This window comes from Leptodactylus fuscus, chromosome 10, assembly GCF_031893055.1.
Source record: "Leptodactylus fuscus isolate aLepFus1 chromosome 10, aLepFus1.hap2, whole genome shotgun sequence".
Lineage (NCBI taxonomy): Eukaryota > Metazoa > Chordata > Amphibia > Anura > Leptodactylidae > Leptodactylus > Leptodactylus fuscus.
Genome location: NC_134274.1, coordinates 19816211 through 19835151, shown reverse-complemented (window position 1 = coordinate 19835151; position 18941 = coordinate 19816211). Strand labels below are relative to the sequence as shown.

Genomic DNA, 18941 nt, shown 5'->3' with positions numbered 1-18941 from the left:
TATTGTGAGGTCACGGCATTAGAAAGGTTGAGAACCACTGGTCCACAGGCTAATAGGTGGCCACAAGCAGGCATAGAGAAGGTGTATGGGCTAGCCATGAGCTGCTAAGGACATCAAATTTCCTTGACTACTCTTTTTCAGAGTACTGATCCCACCAATTGTACTGTAGTTTCTCTGATGTTCATAAGACTCATTATTTAATTTGATCAGACGTTACGTGGTGCTAGCTGCCATAGTGAAGACGTTCACCTCACAATCACAGCTGAGAACCGAGGCAATTCTGCTAATAAGATGTCTCCTAGACTAACAGCGAATCAGAAAATTAGTGAGAAGTCTTAGACCTGGTTACATGTGTGAATAAAGTAATGTGTATATGTTATCTGTGAAGGCTCTGACATGCAATGACCTCAGTGATGCTTCTGTATGGGGAATGTAACAAAAAAAAACAAAACATAGGACATTTGGGCTGACTACGACTACAGTACGTGGAGACTTACCTTAGTAATTTCTGGATAAGTAAAGACAAGACAGGAAACCTGTAGGCCGGTCTCCTCCTAAAATGTGAAGTTATTTATAGATACAAGTGACCACTTATAATTTCCAGCAGTATACCGTTGATAGAACTAGAATAGTGCCACTCCTTATGACATGGCCACGAGGTTTACTGCAAGCCAAGTCCCATTCTAGTCACTCATGAATACTGCTGGACAACACTGTTAACATAGAGAAAGCAAAAGTAAGCACTGCATGAAAATAAAGACATGTTAGTTTTATTTTCGGTTTACATGGAATGATAATTCATTACAGCACTCCACGGATAAAAGTTGTGACAGAACTTCATTTCCATTAAGTTTACGTTCTCTCTCTATATATATATATATATATTACATAGGGGTAGCGCGCCCACTCTCCTCTCAGCAAACACTCGAATTCAGTCACTCACTGTATGCACAAATATTAAAGGATGCGCCTCATCTGATGTATACAACATAAGCTACATATACACAGGGCCCATAGACCCTCTATTAAAACCAGACCTTACAGAGGGGGATCATCCTAGATCTGTGGCAGAACGTGTGCATAGCGCTAGAGAAACTCCAGAAAGTTCAGAATATTAATCCCCCAACCAAAACTGCAGAGTAGTCAGAAATGCATTAAAATGTACAACCTTAAAAATCAAAGATAGAAAGCCACATCCATGCCAGGGCATAAAATTCTACGTGTAAAACATGGCGTCGTGATCACTGCCGTAGATAGCCGTTCTAAGAAGACCTCACGCGGGGCAGCGAGAAATCTAGTGACGACGGTGGAAGTCACAGGTCAAATAAAAACTTCTCCATACAAAAATAGGAGGATATTACAGATTCGGAATAACAGCTGGGCAGTGCGCAACGTCCACAGCCGCGATGCACACGTGTAACATAGGATTCGAGCCTCCATCTTTTAAGACTGCTTAAGTCATGTGACACATTCTCTCCCAGCTCTAGACTCAGCCAATTTCTTCTTGCAACGAACCAGCCTGGTGTTTAAAAAAAAAAAAAAAACCTAAACGGCACCCAATGCCCATTGTACCATCTCAGCCCTTGCTGAATATCAGCAAAACAAAGCAGGATGTAGCAGCAGCAGCGGCAATGGCGGCTTTACTTCAGAGAATGCATAAAATTGTCTAGACTGAACTCCGTCTCGTACTGCTCCTGGTTCCACAACTCTCCCAGGTTGTCCAGAATTGCCTTCATCGAGCTCTTCCCGCCCGGTTCGGACGTTTCCATTTTTTCACTCTTCCCATCCTAAGAAAAAAATTCATCAAAACTGATGTGGCAGCAAAAACTCAGAAATACATAACCATGTCTTTACTGGACGAGTTCTTCCCATACCATAAAGTGATCATATATAGCTAAAGAGATGCATTCTCTCCATGATCTGTGGTGACCCCCCACCCATTCTGAGCATGGAGTGAACCAAACTGGTGCTTCAGGTTGTCTCTGCACATAGACTGAAGGAGCTGGAGCAATGAATCCAGTGCAGAGCCTTCATACTTATACCAAGCAGATGCCCTAGGCCATGTATAGTGCAGTTCTTGGCACACTGCAGCTGATCTGAGAGGGTCCCCAAATGTCGGACCCCCCACCGATCCAACTTTTACCATTTGCAAATTTTTTGTTTGGTGTAGTTTATATTTCTGTTCCACCCAGAAGCCATCCTAATGGACAGAGGGCATGGATAGATATAACCTCTATAAAAGCAGAGACTACAAGATGGCAGCACACTAGGCTGGTTATTGTGGTCAGTGGTCTTCACCCCATCATGCAGGCTCACCTTGTCGAGTGTGAACAGGTCCAGCAGCTGTTCAGTGCCCATACTCTGTAAGCTGGCATTCTCCTGGCTTATTACTGTATTTGCTATACTCATCTTAAACTTCTGCAGCCCCATGATCTTCTCCTCCAGAGTTCCTCTAGTAATAAGTCGGTACACGTTTACCACACGTTTCTGCAACAAAGAGGAAATTGACAGGTTTGCATCCACTTACTGCAGTTCCTAGAATAGTTAATGTTTCTTGCTGACTTCATGTGCGCCTTGGGCTGAAGCAGGTCAGTAGGACCTTACCTGGCCGATACGGTGCGCTCTGTCCATGGCCTGAAGATCTCTCATTGGATTCCAGTCATGCTCAACAAACACTACGGTGTCGGCACCAGTGAGGTTGAGACCCAAGCCACCCACATGGGTGGTCAGCAGCAAGACGTCTATAGACGGGTCGTTATTAAACCTAGTAAGACATTTGGCCATATTAATCACTCATGAAAGAGAAAAGAAAAGCCAATAAACTTTTAGGAAATCCGATCTAAGGTTAATATGCAGTAGTAGGGTATTGACTCTGTAACTCACCTGGACACAATGGAATGTCTCTGACCGGCAGGTATACTACCATCCAGCCGTAAATATGTAACAGAGGGCAAGTGCGGCTTTAGGAGGTCATGCTCCACTATATCCAACATGCTCTTTAGCTGACAAAAGATCAATACTCTGTGCTGGGCCACAACTGCTTCTGTCCCGCTCTCCGCAGCGCCCGCATTACCCAAACCACAGTCCAACAACAACTGTATGAGAAAATAAAAATAAAGTTGACACCTCAAATGAGATTACACAGCAGTAATAGGGGAAGGTACTACAATGTATTGTGCTTGGTGACTGATCATCAATCGTCCTGGAAAGCCCCAGAAATCTGTACAACAGTGACACCGGCCAAAGGGTTTTCCAGGCCATATATATTATTACATTGAGGACCTGACTACAGGATTAACACCTGCAAATAATGGACTCATGGTCTGACACCCAGGCCCCGCGACTGCTACAGTAGAGATACTTGTGGCCCTGTACACAGCAGCTTCTGACACCCGGATCAGATGACTGGTCAGGGGGGCCTGGGAGGTTAGACCCCCCACTAATCAGATACTGATAGCCCATCTAGTGGATAGGTCATCAGTACAAAACAACCGCTTTAGCAAGCATTCTATCATCGAGCACGTACTTGTTTTAGTGCTGACAGTTTAGGGGCGTGCTGAATGTCCCGCAGAGTCGAGTTCTGAGTCGCCAGCTGATCGGTGACCTTCTTATGCTCTGGATGCTGAGCGGTAAGAACCAATGCAGGATGGTTGCATAGCTTCCGCAAATACTGCAGTGCCTAAACAGACAAGATAAAAATCATGAGATTCCAGCACAGGGAAAGCCAGGCTACAAAACCTGCTACAAATCTACACTCTCGCCAAGATACATGCAAAGAATCACCTGGAAGACGTGTCCTGTAGCTTTGAGCTTTGGCTTTTCGCTCTCTTCTCCTAATGAGGATCCTGAGACCGTTTCATCGACATCAGTCTTTGCACGAGATTTTGCAAAGTCTTCATATAACTGAACCTGAAAACCAAATAGACCAATTTATAGACCTCTATATAAAAGGCCATTGTGGGATTCTCTTTGTATAATGATTACAGATCTCTGCCACATGACTAAGATTATCTACTGGAAGAAAGTAAGCAGACACTGTTCTAGTACACATATTGGATCCGAGTCTCGTATTGAGCCATGTATCCCTGTGCCCATCACATGACCAAGACAGAACTAGCCCCTTGAACCTAGCCAAAGACTTGCTGGTTTTCCTTACCTGTAAGGGACTCAAGGAGCAGTAGTAATCTTGAATAATCTTAGGAGGGAGATCCTGCAAAACATCCTCCTTCATTCTCCGCAGTAAGAATGGCAGAACTTGTCGATGTAACGCTTCCATTGCAAGAACACCTGGAAATATGTAGTAAGGAGATCAGTGGACCGTAAAGTAAAAGGGGTAGCGCATAACTAAATGGGAGGATTTCTCACCCGCTTCCTGTTCACGAGAGGAGCTCCTAGCATCTCTACTTGCCAATATGGGTTTTCCATATCTTGCAGCAAATTGGCGTTCTGTGCCCAGAAAGCCAGGCATGAGGAAGTCAAACAGTGACCAGAGCTCCAAAACATTGTTCTGAGGAAGTAACAGACAACAGGTTTACAATTGGGGACTAAAGGGGTTTTCCAGGACTCTGTCTCAAATGGCAGCAACACACCCAGTTTATCCACAGGTGTCCCAAGTGTCGGGCGCCTGCGGATCTTTAATCCTGAGAATAGGTCATCAATTAATAAGACCTGAGAAACTAAATGGGCAACAAGGGGGTGTTTTAGATCAAGATAGCACAATGAGAAATTGTCACACTATAGACGTACAGGGATATTTTAGGGGGACAAGTGTCCGTTTGACTAGAGTTTCCTCCCTAATGGTTGGACGCCTTGCATTTCCTCATAACCAAAGGAAACCATCTGCGGTCAGTGCTGTTGCAGATAACTGCTTATTCCCCTTTCACCATTGCGTGGGGTGTCAGCATGGACCGCTGTTAGCCAATATCCATCTAAGCTGGCCAGCTTTAGACTACACAACCCCTGCACATACCTGTATTGGCGTTCCAGACAGGATGATTCTGTAGTTTGCCGTTAACTGCTTCACAGCTTTGGACAGTTTAGTCTTTCCATTTTTAATGACGTGACCTTCATCCAAGATACAGTAGTTAAACTTCATGTTCCTGAAACGAGTATTGTATGTTACGGTATATACTGTGAAGTCATAGCAATGTATGCAGAGGTTATATACAGATATGGAGGCAATCCCAAGTACAACTCCCCTCTCCTGGGCTCTGACACGATTCCCTGTTCTCTCTGGGTCTTGGGACCGATGTCAATAACCACTGAGGACCGTGACTGACCCTCAGCAGTCACTTGGGTTAAGCAACATCACTATAACACGTGATCACTTGGACTGGGTGAACCTTGAAAGACCAATCTCACAAGGTTCGCCTGACAAATACTTCTAATTTAAAAGGAGTGTGACCTAAATAATCGCCAATAAAGATTTTGATTTGGGTCATAACCCTCCAGCCCTAAGAGAAAGCTGAAGGTGAACATGTAATGAAGGATCTCTATGTTTATACCCAATAATATAAGGTAAGGAGAACAGAGGGGGTCAGTCTAGATTTGTCATCCATAGCACTAAAAGTAAGGTGGAGGTCATCTCACGGAGGAGGGAGGAAGAAGAAAGAAGAGACAACAAGCAAACGGTGAAGTGACAGCAGAGACATTAAGAGCAGAACCAAGGTTATAGCCATCAAGAAAACTTACTTGAAGAAGTCAATATCATTCCTGACAACATCATAAGAAGCTACAATGAGGTTGTGTCTCTTCACTTGATGTTGCAACCTGTAAATGGATAGAGTGGTTAGATTGGACACCTTATGTAACACATATACTCAATGGGGTCCCTCAGTTTCTGTTTTTCAATCCTCTGGCCCCCTGACTTTGGTAAAGTGCAGAGGTCACCACAGCGTAAATCTATAGGCTATGGAAGTCACACTCCTGTATAAGCTGGATAAAGCTCTCAACTTGGCATCATGGCATGCAGTATTCATGTTGTGTTGGGTACAACGCATCAGAAGTCTCCCCTCCTTTCCACTACATCCCTTTGAGGAAAAACAGAATCCTGACAGATTTACATGTCACTGGATGGAGCAGAAACGTACACCATTTTGACCAATAAAAACAATTAACGCAAGAGTGAACATAGCTTAAAAGGGGTTATACAAGAACTTGAAGACAGGGCTGCTTTCTCAAGAAGTGACATCACATCTACAGGTCACATGACCACGCTACAGCTCAGTCTTACTCAAATGAATGACAAAGCGTTAGCCCCAGGAATGACCCATGACATCACTGCTCTGTGATTGGTTTGTCATGTAGGTCATGTGACCGATGTCATCAAAGGTCTTGTAGCCACTAGAATGTAACATCTGCAGATAAGTCATTGGCCATTATGTGCAGGATTCATTGTGTCTTATAGTATGTCTATATAGATGTCTATATAGTATAGTGATGTATGGAATGGTAGTGTGTGATATACTGGGATCTCCATAGCTATGCAGGTCTGTATCGCTCTATATTACAAAAATGAATTTCTGTCTATCTGTTCTTTATGCGTGACCAAACGAATGGACCAATCTTCACCAAATTTGGCACACAGATACTTCAGGTGTCCAGGAAGGTTTAAGATGAGGCCTCAACTTGCTCGGACGTACTATTGCTGAAATACAGCATTCCCAAACAATGATCCCCCCCCCCCATTAGCCAATACAAACCTGCAAATTTTTCACTCATATTCCAACTGCCATACACACGGTCACTCTAAATGCACAATCCAACACGGATATCCAAACTGAGATACACAGGTTAGCACACAGTACCATACACCAGAGGATTAGATACACTGTGGAACTGTGTGCAGACACGCGTATCTAATCCTTGGTCGTGTGGATCTGTGTACAGACGCGCATATTTAATCCTCTGACGTGTGGAACTGTGTGCAGACGTGCGTATCCAATCCTCAGACGTGTGAAACTGTGTGCAAACGCGCATATTTAATCCTCTGGCATGTAAAACTGTGTGCCGACGTGCCCATCTAATCCTCTGATGTGTGTATCTAAGTTTGGATATCAGTGTTGGATTGTGCATGTGGAGTGACAGTGTGTATGTATGGCAGTTGGAATATGAGTGAAAAACTTGCATGTTTGTATTGGCTAATGAGGGGGGGGGGGGGGGTGTCATTGTTTTGGGAATGCTGTATCTCAGCACCGGTACGTCCCAGAGAGTTGAGGCCTCGTCTTAAACCTTCCCAGACACCTGAAGTATCTGTGTGCCAAATTTGGTGAATATCGGTCCAGTTGTTTGGTCACGCATAAAGAACAGACAGATGGAAATTCATTTTTATAATATAGAGAGATACAGACTTACATAGCTATGGAGATACCAGTATATAACACACTACCATTCCATACATCACTATACTATACTATACATAATGGCCACTGACTTCTCTGCAGATGTTATATTCTAGTGGCTACTGGACCTTTGATGACAGTCACGTGACCTACATGACAAGCCAATCACAGAGCAGTGCCGTCATGGATCATTCCTGGGGCTAATGCTTCGTGAATGAATGGGACTAAACAGTAGCAGTGCAATGTGACCAATGAAGCTGATGTCACTTCCTGAGAAGAATAAAGCAGCCATGTTTACTAATGCTGGCTAGCCTCGTTAACTCAATCTCCAGTTCCCCCTAGTGTTTGCTTGCACCCGATTTATTATGATGCAAGGATAGATATTTCATATCTGTGTAGTTTACAGCTGCCTTCATCTACTACTTGCCTGGCTCTCTCTGTTGGAGGACCCGTGTAATGTAGTGGGTTGAGATATTCCTTAGAGCAGAATTTCCCGACTTCATCCACCCAGTGGCCGGTTAAGGTTGGAGGACATACGACTAGAGATGGGAGAGGTATGCACTCTGCAGACTTACTCCTGCTGTACTCTTGAGACCTGCAAGGTAGAAATCAAGAATTAAATATGGCATACAGGTGCATGCTACATTAGAATAGTTCACAGAATACGTAAGCTTACTCACCTAAGGCAATGGTCCCCTGCAAGTATACATATAGACTGCAGAGTCTTCCCCAGACCCATGTCATCGCACAGGATCCCATGGAGTTTGTACTTATTCAGGAAGGCAAGCCAGTTTACACCATCCTTAAGAAACAAGACAATGCTCCAAGTCAGCTGCTATAAGTAGCTTATAAGTAACACAAAGATACGAGGCCATGTAGCCTGACCTGAGCACACAACTTAAGAGTACACCTGTCTTTTCTAAGAGGCCAAGTTTAAAAGAACATTGGGAATAACTATAGCTACCCATTAAATGACTTGTACCCTACATGAATAACCAATTTTTCCCCTCTGCAGGAACCTCCTTGACTCTCAAGCATGGGGTGCAGACCATGTACTACAAAGTCTCCCATATGCAGCACTCAAAAGGTGGTGAGATACACCACTCACCAGAAGCTGCAATACAATCTCAGTCTGCTTTAGCCAGTCTCCCTTTCGCAGCTACTGCCGCTGACCTCTCCATAGACATCTATAGGGAACATATCACCTGATCCCGTCTCTCTAGACTGATTTAGCAAAGAATTTAGAGTGGTAAGCCGTTTAGGCGGTGGGGCGAGGGGCCACGGAGTTGTAAGACAATACCTTATATAAGATTGTTAAAGAACAGATTCTCCTCTACTTTAGCTACAATGTCTGCTTTACATTGCACACAGTCTCAGAACCAGCAAGGGGGAGGGGGACTGGTAAAATGCTAAGTCCTAATGGTCCTCTTCCTATACAAGCACTTTAGGAATGTTAGATATGCTTTAGAGAACAGCGGTGAGTTATTCCACCATATTCTCAGGCAGGTGGCATGCCCTGGGGCAGAAGAGACTTTCTTTGGCTTCTTACCTGCTGATATTTCCTCAGCTCGGCTTTTATTGGAACGGGAATTGTATAATTTTCCAATTTCTTTCCGTCCAGCAGTTGTTCCAAGAAGTTTCTCTCCCTGGCTTTTAGTTTAATTAACTCCTCTGACATATTGGGAGGATCTGGGATCCCGGCCTAGAAACGAAAACCAAGGTGATCCATAGAGTAGTGCAACTTCGAGAAAGACACAGACCTGGATCTCCCCCAACAACATTATACCAGAATTTATCATCATTTACAAGAAAAGGGAAGTGCGTGAAGCTTAAGTGCTTACAGAAAGTAATCCTGGCACATTTACAGTCTCATCCTGAACCTGCCCTCCCTCCTGTCCATGACGCCAGCCCCGTAACTAATTGTAATGGGGGACGGAGGCTGCAGGATCAACTTCTCTCTGTCAGAAAGATATACTGCAGGATTATAGAGGAGGGAACACCTGTCTGGAGACTACGGCACACACTTCATATTCTCCGAACTATGCCGCTCACTAGATTAGCTTTGCATTCAACATGATAAAGAACAATGACCATATTATAGAACGCATCATGAGTTGTCAGCTATCTTTCATTTTCCCTCTAATATGGTCTCCTTAATGCAGCCTTCATATTTGTAAAGACAGAGGAAGCAATCTCCTCACATTGTCCTTGATCCAAGTCTGATCTAAGGGTAGCAAGATATGTCAGTGACCTAGAACTTCTGTCCTGTCACACTGCAGAGTCATCCTAATTCTATGTTGTGAAGCTTAAAGGGATTCTCCAGGATTTTGAAGACTTATCCTTAATATAGGTCATCAACTGAAGATCCAAGGGGGTCCAACACCTGAGACCTCTGCAGATCAGCTGTTTGAAGCAAGCCATGTGAAGTCACATTCATTGGTCATTTGGCACTATCACACTAAGTGAATGAGGTGAGATGGGTTACCCAGTAACTGTAGTACAAGTGAACGTCGCTATAGCATTTGCCCAGACACTGCAGCCTCCTCAAACAGATGATCGGCCAGGAGCTCGGGTGTCTGACCCTTGTGATCTTTAATCCACAGCCTATCCTAAAGATAGGACAACAGTGACTTAACCTGGAAAACCGCTTGAAGGCCAAGGCTCTGCAGTGCAGAAATGCAGCTTGATTGGACTACAAAAGGAATGACAAGTCTCTCAAAGCCAGGTCTGGATTTAACAGAGGGAAAAAGTATGAAGTTCTGGGGGTGTTTTAGAAGTTAAGTAATACAACGGTTTCCTATAGTAAGTTTGCATGAAACACATTAAACTGCAGGGCAGAGAAACCAGATTTCACAATCAGCAGAATCTATAGAATTAAATCTCTTCATGTACCCGGCCCATGGCTTGAGGGTATCAGTAAAGCATTACAGCTCACCTCCAGAGGCATTAGCCTGATCAATGTGGCAAAACATTGTGTTGCCATGAATCGCACGCTGTCTGTCTGGTCACTCATCCTTCCTAATACAGGAACCACCAGGAGGACTATGTATGGGACAATGCCAACATCCAGCTGTTCCATCACACCTTCAGTGGCACAAAGTTAAGGAGTAATAATTGAAAGACCTTCCTATAGATCTGCTGCTCCCTGACAAAGAGCTGTGTCTAATCAATGTATGCTGGAGGCAGGGTTTAATAGGAAGCCTGTCACCTGCCATACTGGTGTATCAATGTATCATGTAAGCCATCAAGTGGTGAAGAACCCAAATGTAACTAAAGTCAAAGTGAAATGTAATTGATATTGTCTGAACTGTAACAATGTACGCTCTCTTGTACCAAAAGATAGGTCCCCTCTATTATATAAACTCCAAAATGACGCAAGTGTTACCTCCTACAAAACATAAGCCAGCTATGGAGAAAGCTTGTAGCTTCCCGAATGTAGTTGGAGTACGCGGCACAGTTTTTGTGGCTGGAATGAAATGGCTGGATCCTCAATGATACAATGAATAAAGCAGACGGAAATAATTCTTGAAGAGAAAGCAGCAGAACTAAAGCTACACTCACTGTATATATAGTATATAGGCTCAGCATACGCCGGGGTTATAGATACAAATACACAAGTTATTTTTTGCACTGTAACATAGATCATCAGAAAAGGATACAAGCTAGAGCTTCGATGGCCCCCTCCTGCTTCGTGTTATCATTTATAGCACCGATCCAAGGCAAAACTTTCTCCAAAAAGCCATTCATGGTTTCCATGGTAGCGATGCGGCTCATAACTCCTACACAACGAGCGGCCATGTGCCTCACTGATGTGTAAGGATGTTGCAGACACGTGAATAGATGCGGAAGATGTTGAAGCAGCTGGAAGCACAGAAAAAAAAAAAAAAAAAAAACTTTAAAGTTAAAAAAACACACACGACCTAGTATTAGTCTGTATTCAGCTTTCATATGGGACATAATTGTTCCTCCTACCTGACGTGAGGAGGACGACTTATTTTAAAAGGAAAACATTTTCTCATAGGAATCTACACTCACATCTTACCACATGAGAGGACGCAGGTATCGTTGAAGGGATTCTACCACTAAAACACATTTTTTTCTAGTTACCACGTCGGAATAGCCTTTAGAAAGGCTATTCGTCTCTTACCTGTGGAAGTGCTCTCCGCCGCGCCGTTCGTTTCAAAATACCGGTTTGTACCGGTATGCTAATTAGTTCTCTTGCAGCGATGGGGGCGTCCCCATTGCAGCTCGAAAACCGACCGCAGCGCCGCCTCTCCGGTCTTCGGTGTCCTCCCCTTGCTTCTTCAGCGTCTCTGTCGGACGCCTGCGCAGTACGCTCTGTTCGGCGAAGATTGCCGAACGTACTGCGCATGCGCGAAATTGTGATGCCCGCACTATGGCTGGGACCGCAATTTTGCGCATGCGCAGTACGTTCGGCAATCTTCGCCGAACAGAGCGTACTGCGCAGGCGTCCGACAGACGCTGAAGAAGCAAGGGGAGGACACTGAAGACCAGAGAGGCGGCGCTGCGGTTGGTTTTCGAGCTGCAATGGGGACGCCCCCATCACTGCGAGAGAACTCATTAGCATACCGGTACAAACCGGTATTTTGAACGAACGGCGCGGCGGAGAGCACTTCCACAGGTAAGAGACGAATAGCCTTTCTAAAGGCTATTCCGACGTGGTAACTAGAAAAAATGTGTTTTAGTGGTAGAATCCCTTTAAAGGAGTTTTCGGGTGTAAAATAAAAAAAACCAAAAAAGGGAACACGATCTGTCATACTCAGACTACTATTCCACACCCAGTTTGGGTGTCCTTCTATATGACCACATCTTCCAGTGAAGGGGGCAGACACATTTTCCACATTAAGATGTTGCCAGCTACTGCAAACAATCTTTGAAGGCTCTGTACACCTTTACAGTTATTTCTTCAGTGTACCATTGCATTAAAAAAAAAAAAAAAAAAAAAAAACACAACTTTGCAACAAATTACACATTTCTTTTGGTTTTGCAACCTATGTCTCCATGGTAATAACAGAAACCCTGTGTAACAAATACAGGTATTTAATGCTACTATTAAATATCTAAGAAAATTCACATAATTAACTTATTGAGTCCATTAACATCTGCACGATTCACTCTATCAGGGTGCATTCACACTGAGTAAACGCTAGCTTATTCTGAACGTAAAACACGTTCAGAATAAGCGGCGTCTAAAGCAGCTCCATTCATTTCTATGGGAGCGGGGATACGAGCGCTCCCCATAGAAATGAATGGGCTGCTTCTTTCACTCCGTGCAGTCCCATTGAAGTGAATGGGGAGTGCCGGCGTATACGGCAAGCTCTGCTCATGCCGGAGCGTATACGCCGGCACTCCCCATTCACTTCAATGGGACTGCACGGAGTGAAAGAAGCAGCCCATTCATTTCTATGGGGAGCGCTCGTATCCCCGCTCCCATAGAAATGAATGGAGCTGCTTTAGACGCCGCTTATTCTGAACGTGTTTTACGTTCAGAATAAGCTAGTGTTTACTTAGTGTGAATTCACCCTTACAGACACTTTAAAACAAAACTGCAGGGAATAAATATAAACTCTAGACAATAGCAGGGGGCTGGGCTAGAACCCTCAGCAGTCATGGCTAGTCAGTATACATCTCTACCATGGACTCTGATGGCTAGCTTAGCCTTTAGTCCACTCAGCCAACCCTTCACACAGGAGTCTCTTGAAGTAGAGCATTATTAGGGTCCAATTACACGGAGGAAAATTAAAATTTATTTGGCACTGAATTTTCCATGCTGAGGGGAAAAAAAAAAAAAAAAAAAAAAAAAAAAAAGCCTCCCATTGACTTCAATGGGTGCCGCTAGCTTTTTTTTTCCCCCACTAGTGGAATTTTTTGTTACTAGAAAATTTCACTAGTGGAAGGGGGGGAAAAAAAAAAAAAAAAAGCTAGCGCCTCCCATTAAAGTCAATGGGAGGCCTTTTTTTTTTTTCCAGCTTTGAAATTCCACTTTGAATTCCTCACCATTTTCCTGCGTGTGAATGGACCCTTAAGGGCTCGTCCGCATGGGGCAAGAGGAGGTGAATTTTGACGCAGAATCCGCCTCAAAATCTGCCCCCCTCACAATAGAGGTCTATGTAGACCGCTAGCGTTCTTTTTTCTGCTAGTGGGAAAAAAAAAAAAAAAAAAAAAAAAAAAAAAAAAAAAAGGCGACATGACTTTTCTTCAGACGGATTCCGCCTAAGGAAATCAATACAAGTGAATGGGAGGCGGAAAAAAAACTGCTAGCTTTTTTTTTTTTTTTTGCAAAAAACACCTCAAAACACCAGGCGTTTTTTTGAAGGTCAATTCATTGTGCTGGAGGAAAAACGATAACAAAAACGCCTTTAAAAAAAACGCTCCAAAAAAAAGCTTCCCAATTCCTGAAGCGGATTTTTTACTGACCAAATTCGTCAACCAATCTTAACATGTGTGAACTAGCGCTAAGTGCTAAGGCCCTAAGGCATTGCTGTTGGTTATCAGATGGGGTAGTGGGAGGACTGGCTTTATATCCTACTATACACCTCTGTCTGTGTGTCAGAGAATTTATGAATTATAGTGTCCGGGGGGTCTGTGAATAACATTCCCTTTTAGATCACATCTGAATAACGCTGCCTTACTCTTCCCCTTGTAATGAAATGACTCCAGAGAGGTGTTAGCTGGGTGGACTAATAACCAAACCTTGCACCAAGGTCTGTGGTTAGGATCCTTTTTCCCCCAGGACGTCAAGGGTTCGAATCCACCTTTGTTATACCAGCCTTGGTTTATTTTAAAAACTTTAGTATTTTCATTTTTCCACTAGTCCGCCTTTGGTAAATAGACACGAGCATGTTTATTTTGTTGTAGGCAGCTTACTAGGGGAGATCACTACTATCACCCTTAATGTTTTATCTTTCTCTATTGGTGAGCATTACTTGATACCACAGATCAATTAAATCTTAATCTGGCCTCTATACTCCAAGGTGTGGCTAGTCTATCCCCAAGCTGTCCGTACTAATAGGGCTGACCGCTTTACACTTATAGTGATCTACTCCAAGAGACTCCCGTGTGACAGGTTGGCTGAGTGGACTAAAGGCTAAGCTAACCATCAGAGTCCATAGTAGAAATGTATTCTGACTAGCCATGACTGCTGAGGGTTCTAGCCCAGCCCTGCTATTTTGTCTAGAATTTATATTTATTCCCTGCAGTTCTGTTTTAAATTGTTTGTAATAGTGTGACTCGTGCTGATTTTAACTAAATCAATAAAAAAATGTTTATGCTAATTTTCTTCAAAAAATCCTGTGTAATCTGACTGCAAATTAAAATCACATTTTTTTTCCCCTTGATCACACGTAGGAATAATCTTAAGAAAGGCTATTCTTCTACCTTTAGAGGTCTTCTCCACGCCACAGTTTGGTAGAAAGTCAGGTTTTCGTCTGTATGCAAATGAGTTCTCTCGCAGCACTGGAGGCGTCTCTAATGCTGTAAGAGAAATCTCAGGTGGCGCCTCCATCTTTTTCAGGAACTGTCTGTTAGTTTTGTTCCAAAGTTGGGTTCAAATGTCCAGGCCTTGGGCAGAGCAGACTGCGCATGGTCACGGGCCTCAAGAAAATGGCCGCTTACACAGCTTACTGTATAAGCAGCCATTTTTCTTGTGGCCACGAGCATGTGCAGTCGGGCTCTAGAGGCCTAGAAGTTTGACCACCAGCGCTGGAAGAAGAGGCGTAAAGAGGCCATTCCTGAAGAAGATGGAGGCGGCGCTGGAGAGTTCTCTCACAGCATTGGGGACGCCCAGATTTCTACTGAACGGCGATGTGGAGAAGATATCTAAAGGTAGAGAATAGCCTTTAAGGCTATTCCTATGTGTGATTGAGGGGAAAAAAAAAAAAAAAAGTTTATTGATAGAATCTCTTTAAAGAGGACCTTTCATGGTCAGGGCACAGGCAGTTCTATATACTGCTGGAAAGCTGAATTCAGCGCACTGTCGGCTTTCCCGATCTGTGCCCCGGGTAAAGCGCCATCTGTCCCGGTACCGTAGCGCTTTACAGTCGGAAGGGCGTTTCTGACAGTTAGCCAGGGACGTCCTTCTGCCCAGCAGCGCCTATCGCGTTGTAGAGCGGGGAGGACGTTCCTGGCTAACTGTCAGAAACGCCCTTCCGACTGTAAAGCGCTACGGTACCGGGACAGATAGCGCTTTACCCGGGGCACAGATCGGGAAAGCCGACAGTGCGCTGAATTCAGCTTTCCAGCAGTATATAGAACTGCCTGTGCCCAATCTGATGAAAAGTCCTCTTTAAGTTGTATTAACAAAACAATACATTTTTAAGAGGTTTTCTCACCGAAGTAAACTAGGATAGGTGATACATTCAAGGTTGGCAGGGGTCTAAATAAGCAGATCCCTACAGATCCCCCCCCTCCCCCCTGTACTAAATGGAATAGCGGTTGAGCACTGCAGGTAGTGAAACGTAGTACTCTGGGTAAATCTATGACATAAGAAACTCTAACTATTCACACTCTTGATGGGGTTGTGTATGGTCACTAAAATATACACTTTTGGTATTCTGGCAATCACAACTAACTATTAATTTACCACAAACCAACATCCAGCCCAGACTAGGTTTTATTGTAGGATCATGAATTATCGGGCAACACGGTGGCTCAGTGGTTAGCTTTGCAGCACTGGAGTCCTGGGTTTGAATCCAGGCAAGGACAACATCTGCAAGGAGTTTGTATGTTCTCGCTGTGTTTGCGTGGATTTCCTCCCATATGCCAAAGACATACTGATAGGGCTCAAGGGGGGGAAGAAAAAAAAAAAAAAAATTACCAGGAGGTGAAGACTGGGGTCCATGGAAGAGGCTGTGACCTCAAACACTTGCAGGCTGTGGACTAGTTCCTGGGCGTGCTCGTCTCCTTTTTCCAAGAGAAGTTTGCCATCTAAAACATCAGATTTTTGTTTTAATCTTGGTCGGTAATTTTAGAAATTGGAAAGAATCTTTAAACAAAGTTACGGGTCAGATCCTTCCTCAAAGGAAGTGAAGCTGAGAATGTTTATTAGAGTAGGAAACTGTGAATATTAGACACACTTACCAAAATTGTCCACATTAATGTAGTTCCTTAGAGGGCCAACCATTGCCTCCCAAAGATAGGGCAGGCCTGTGGATAAGTTACATGCAAAGTGCTTTGCGACTGTAGCAAGAGTGTACTCCGCGCCTCTTCTCTGGATTAAGTGGTTCTTATGATTCTAAATATGAAAAAAGACGAAATGTTAAAATATCTAACTTCATACTAAAAACTTCCTTCCCAAACCATCTCATATCTACAAGACTAAATATGAGCGCAAAGGGTTATCTTGTTCTCTCCTCATTTAGATTCCCCCAATTCATATCCAAAAATGGAAAAGGAGTTAAACAAAAAAAAACGTAAAACTATTTGTATGGATGCCATGATTTGGACGAGTTGTATGTTATACACGCTGGTAACGTTAATGTGTAGCTTCCATTTAAAACCCAATGAAACTCTAGAAACAAAAATTTCACAATAAAAAGATACCAGAACAAAATACACTTAAAATTGATCAGCCATTTGCCACAGGTCCTGCTACTTGCACCCCTCAACAAGCAAATTCTGCATCTGTCATGGCAAGGAAAGTGTAATATAACTTGGAAAGCAGACGAGTCTACATGTACAAGGGCATGACCATGTTACATCAGGAGGAGTGACCCCTTGCGTGTTCTCAGTAATGTATGGAGTTTGCACAGCTCTACAAAAAAAGTTTAATGTGAAGAGAAAAACATACAATTATCACCTATAGCAACGTGTCTGGAGAGTCGAGTGTATTAGGGGAATGACAGCCTATGTCTAGTCTGATGCAACCATTACACGTGTACTGCACGCCCACTGACAGGGAAGACCATTGACAAAGCAGCGTAACTAAAAACTGACAACTTCTGATTTTCTGGCAGTATTGGAGTGTCATCCTGCGTTAATCTTAATCAATAGATCACATGATCACCGTTTGACCCATTTTGTAGCAGATTGCTGTACAACCAGGTGTTTTTCTGCTGTCATGTGACCTCAGAGTTATCCAAGTCCTGCCCTCTACTGTCAAAATGGCTCCCCTGCCTCTCACATACAGACCCCAGTTCTCATCAGGTCACTTGGTCCTCAATGAAAACTTGCAGGAAGTCTGATCTGTTTTTCATTGAAATGATTGGGAAACGTGTCAATTATTGGTATGGGAACCAGGCCAAAGTTTTAATTGTGTAAAAGCCCCCTCACTCTGCCCTGCATCGGATGCACACTGTCAGGTGCATGGATCTTATGGAGCTCTGTCAGTGCAGCCTGGCTACATCAGTCATGCATTTATCGCCAGGGTGCACACGTACATACGTTTGAAGCAATGGCAGATATAGGGGCAGTCCAGGAAGTGGTGGGAATTGCTACAAGTGGAGAAGTACAGGTGCACCCTAGCAATAAATGCACGACTGATGTGGCCGGGGTGCACTGCTCAGATAGAAGGTAGTAACCTCAATTAAAGGAGCACTGCAGTACATTTTATGATCAGCTAGAGGTGCGGCCCAGGCAGGTGTTAGCACATATCTGGCCACACTACAGCATTACCTTGTGACAGCCTGGGGACCTGTGCAAAATCAAAACACCTCGAAATCCTGTATGAAACACTGACATCACAAAGGGTTAACAGACTGCTATCAGCTTTAGATTAGGAATCACACTGGAGTAAGAGAGGGTTACAGGTCACATCCCAGGGCCACACATTTATATAGGAAAGGTGTTAATGTGATTGTATACTAGTGATTTAATATCAGCTTGCACGTCTTCTGTATGGATCCCGGGGATAATAATGGCGCGAATGCCTCTTCCCTTTGTAGAAACTGTAACACTTACAACATGAAAGGCTATAAATACCTCGTCGCTCTCTGTGGGTGTGTGGACGCCGCTGCCAGTGGGTAAGTCCGCCACCTGGGACCTTGAAGCTTTGGGTGCTGGGCCCCGTCGGCTAGTAACTGCAAAAGCAGCTTGTTGGTGTCTGTACAGGGTGATGATTCCTCTGTGCTTCGTGACATTGTGACACACGCCATCTTTTTCTGAATTTGATACTTCATATAAAAATTTAAAAGTTATACACAAAAAAAAGTTACAGAAAAAGGTCTTCTAGTCTGAACGTGCCGATAAGTATTCTTGTATCGAGATTTCTGCTCTTTTGCAATACGCCCCTTGGTACGTGACCATAAAGTTATAATCTCTTGGTGACACGGTCACAAGCTATAAAGGAGCAGTCACATGACCTGCAGGTCCTAAGGCTCTCACCACCCCCTCGATATGGGGAACCACAGCTAAATAGATCACAGCTTTTTACCCCGCAATGTGTGCACCGATCAGAAACCAATTACATATGGCCGAATGAGACCTGCACTGCCAGAAGACTGTCGGATCCTATCAGAGCCTCCCTACAACTCTAGAGAGCTGCTGTCAATACAGAGGGTTGATATTTTACTGTGGCAATAGTAAATTCACAAAAGCAAACAAAACTATAGCATTACAATAAAACACCTTGGGACTACCTTGTTT

The 18941-nt window shown here is 43.8% G+C and overlaps 1 protein-coding gene across 3 annotated transcripts in view; it reads right to left on the bottom strand.

The window, feature by feature from the left end:
• Positions 1-760: 760 nt before the first annotated feature.
• Positions 761-18941, bottom strand: part of BTAF1 (B-TFIID TATA-box binding protein associated factor 1) — a 47934-nt gene continuing 29753 nt past the window's right edge. For all 3 annotated transcript variants that reach the window (XM_075258746.1, XM_075258748.1, XM_075258747.1), the window contains exons 21-38: positions 18279-18469; positions 16440-16593; positions 16177-16286; positions 11000-11201; positions 10276-10424; positions 8890-9042; positions 8021-8142; positions 7768-7935; positions 5692-5769; positions 4970-5099; positions 4366-4507; positions 4157-4287; positions 3784-3909; positions 3527-3679; positions 2884-3095; positions 2605-2764; positions 2317-2487; positions 761-1787 (exon numbers count right to left, since the gene is read on the bottom strand). In XM_075258746.1, coding sequence (XP_075114847.1) covers positions 1641-1787; positions 2317-2487; positions 2605-2764; positions 2884-3095; positions 3527-3679; positions 3784-3909; positions 4157-4287; positions 4366-4507; positions 4970-5099; positions 5692-5769; positions 7768-7935; positions 8021-8142; positions 8890-9042; positions 10276-10424; positions 11000-11201; positions 16177-16286; positions 16440-16593; positions 18279-18469 — 2699 coding nt within the window. In that variant the 3' untranslated portion in view covers positions 761-1640. The remainder of the gene's footprint in view (positions 1788-2316; positions 2488-2604; positions 2765-2883; positions 3096-3526; positions 3680-3783; positions 3910-4156; positions 4288-4365; positions 4508-4969; positions 5100-5691; positions 5770-7767; positions 7936-8020; positions 8143-8889; positions 9043-10275; positions 10425-10999; positions 11202-16176; positions 16287-16439; positions 16594-18278; positions 18470-18941) is intronic.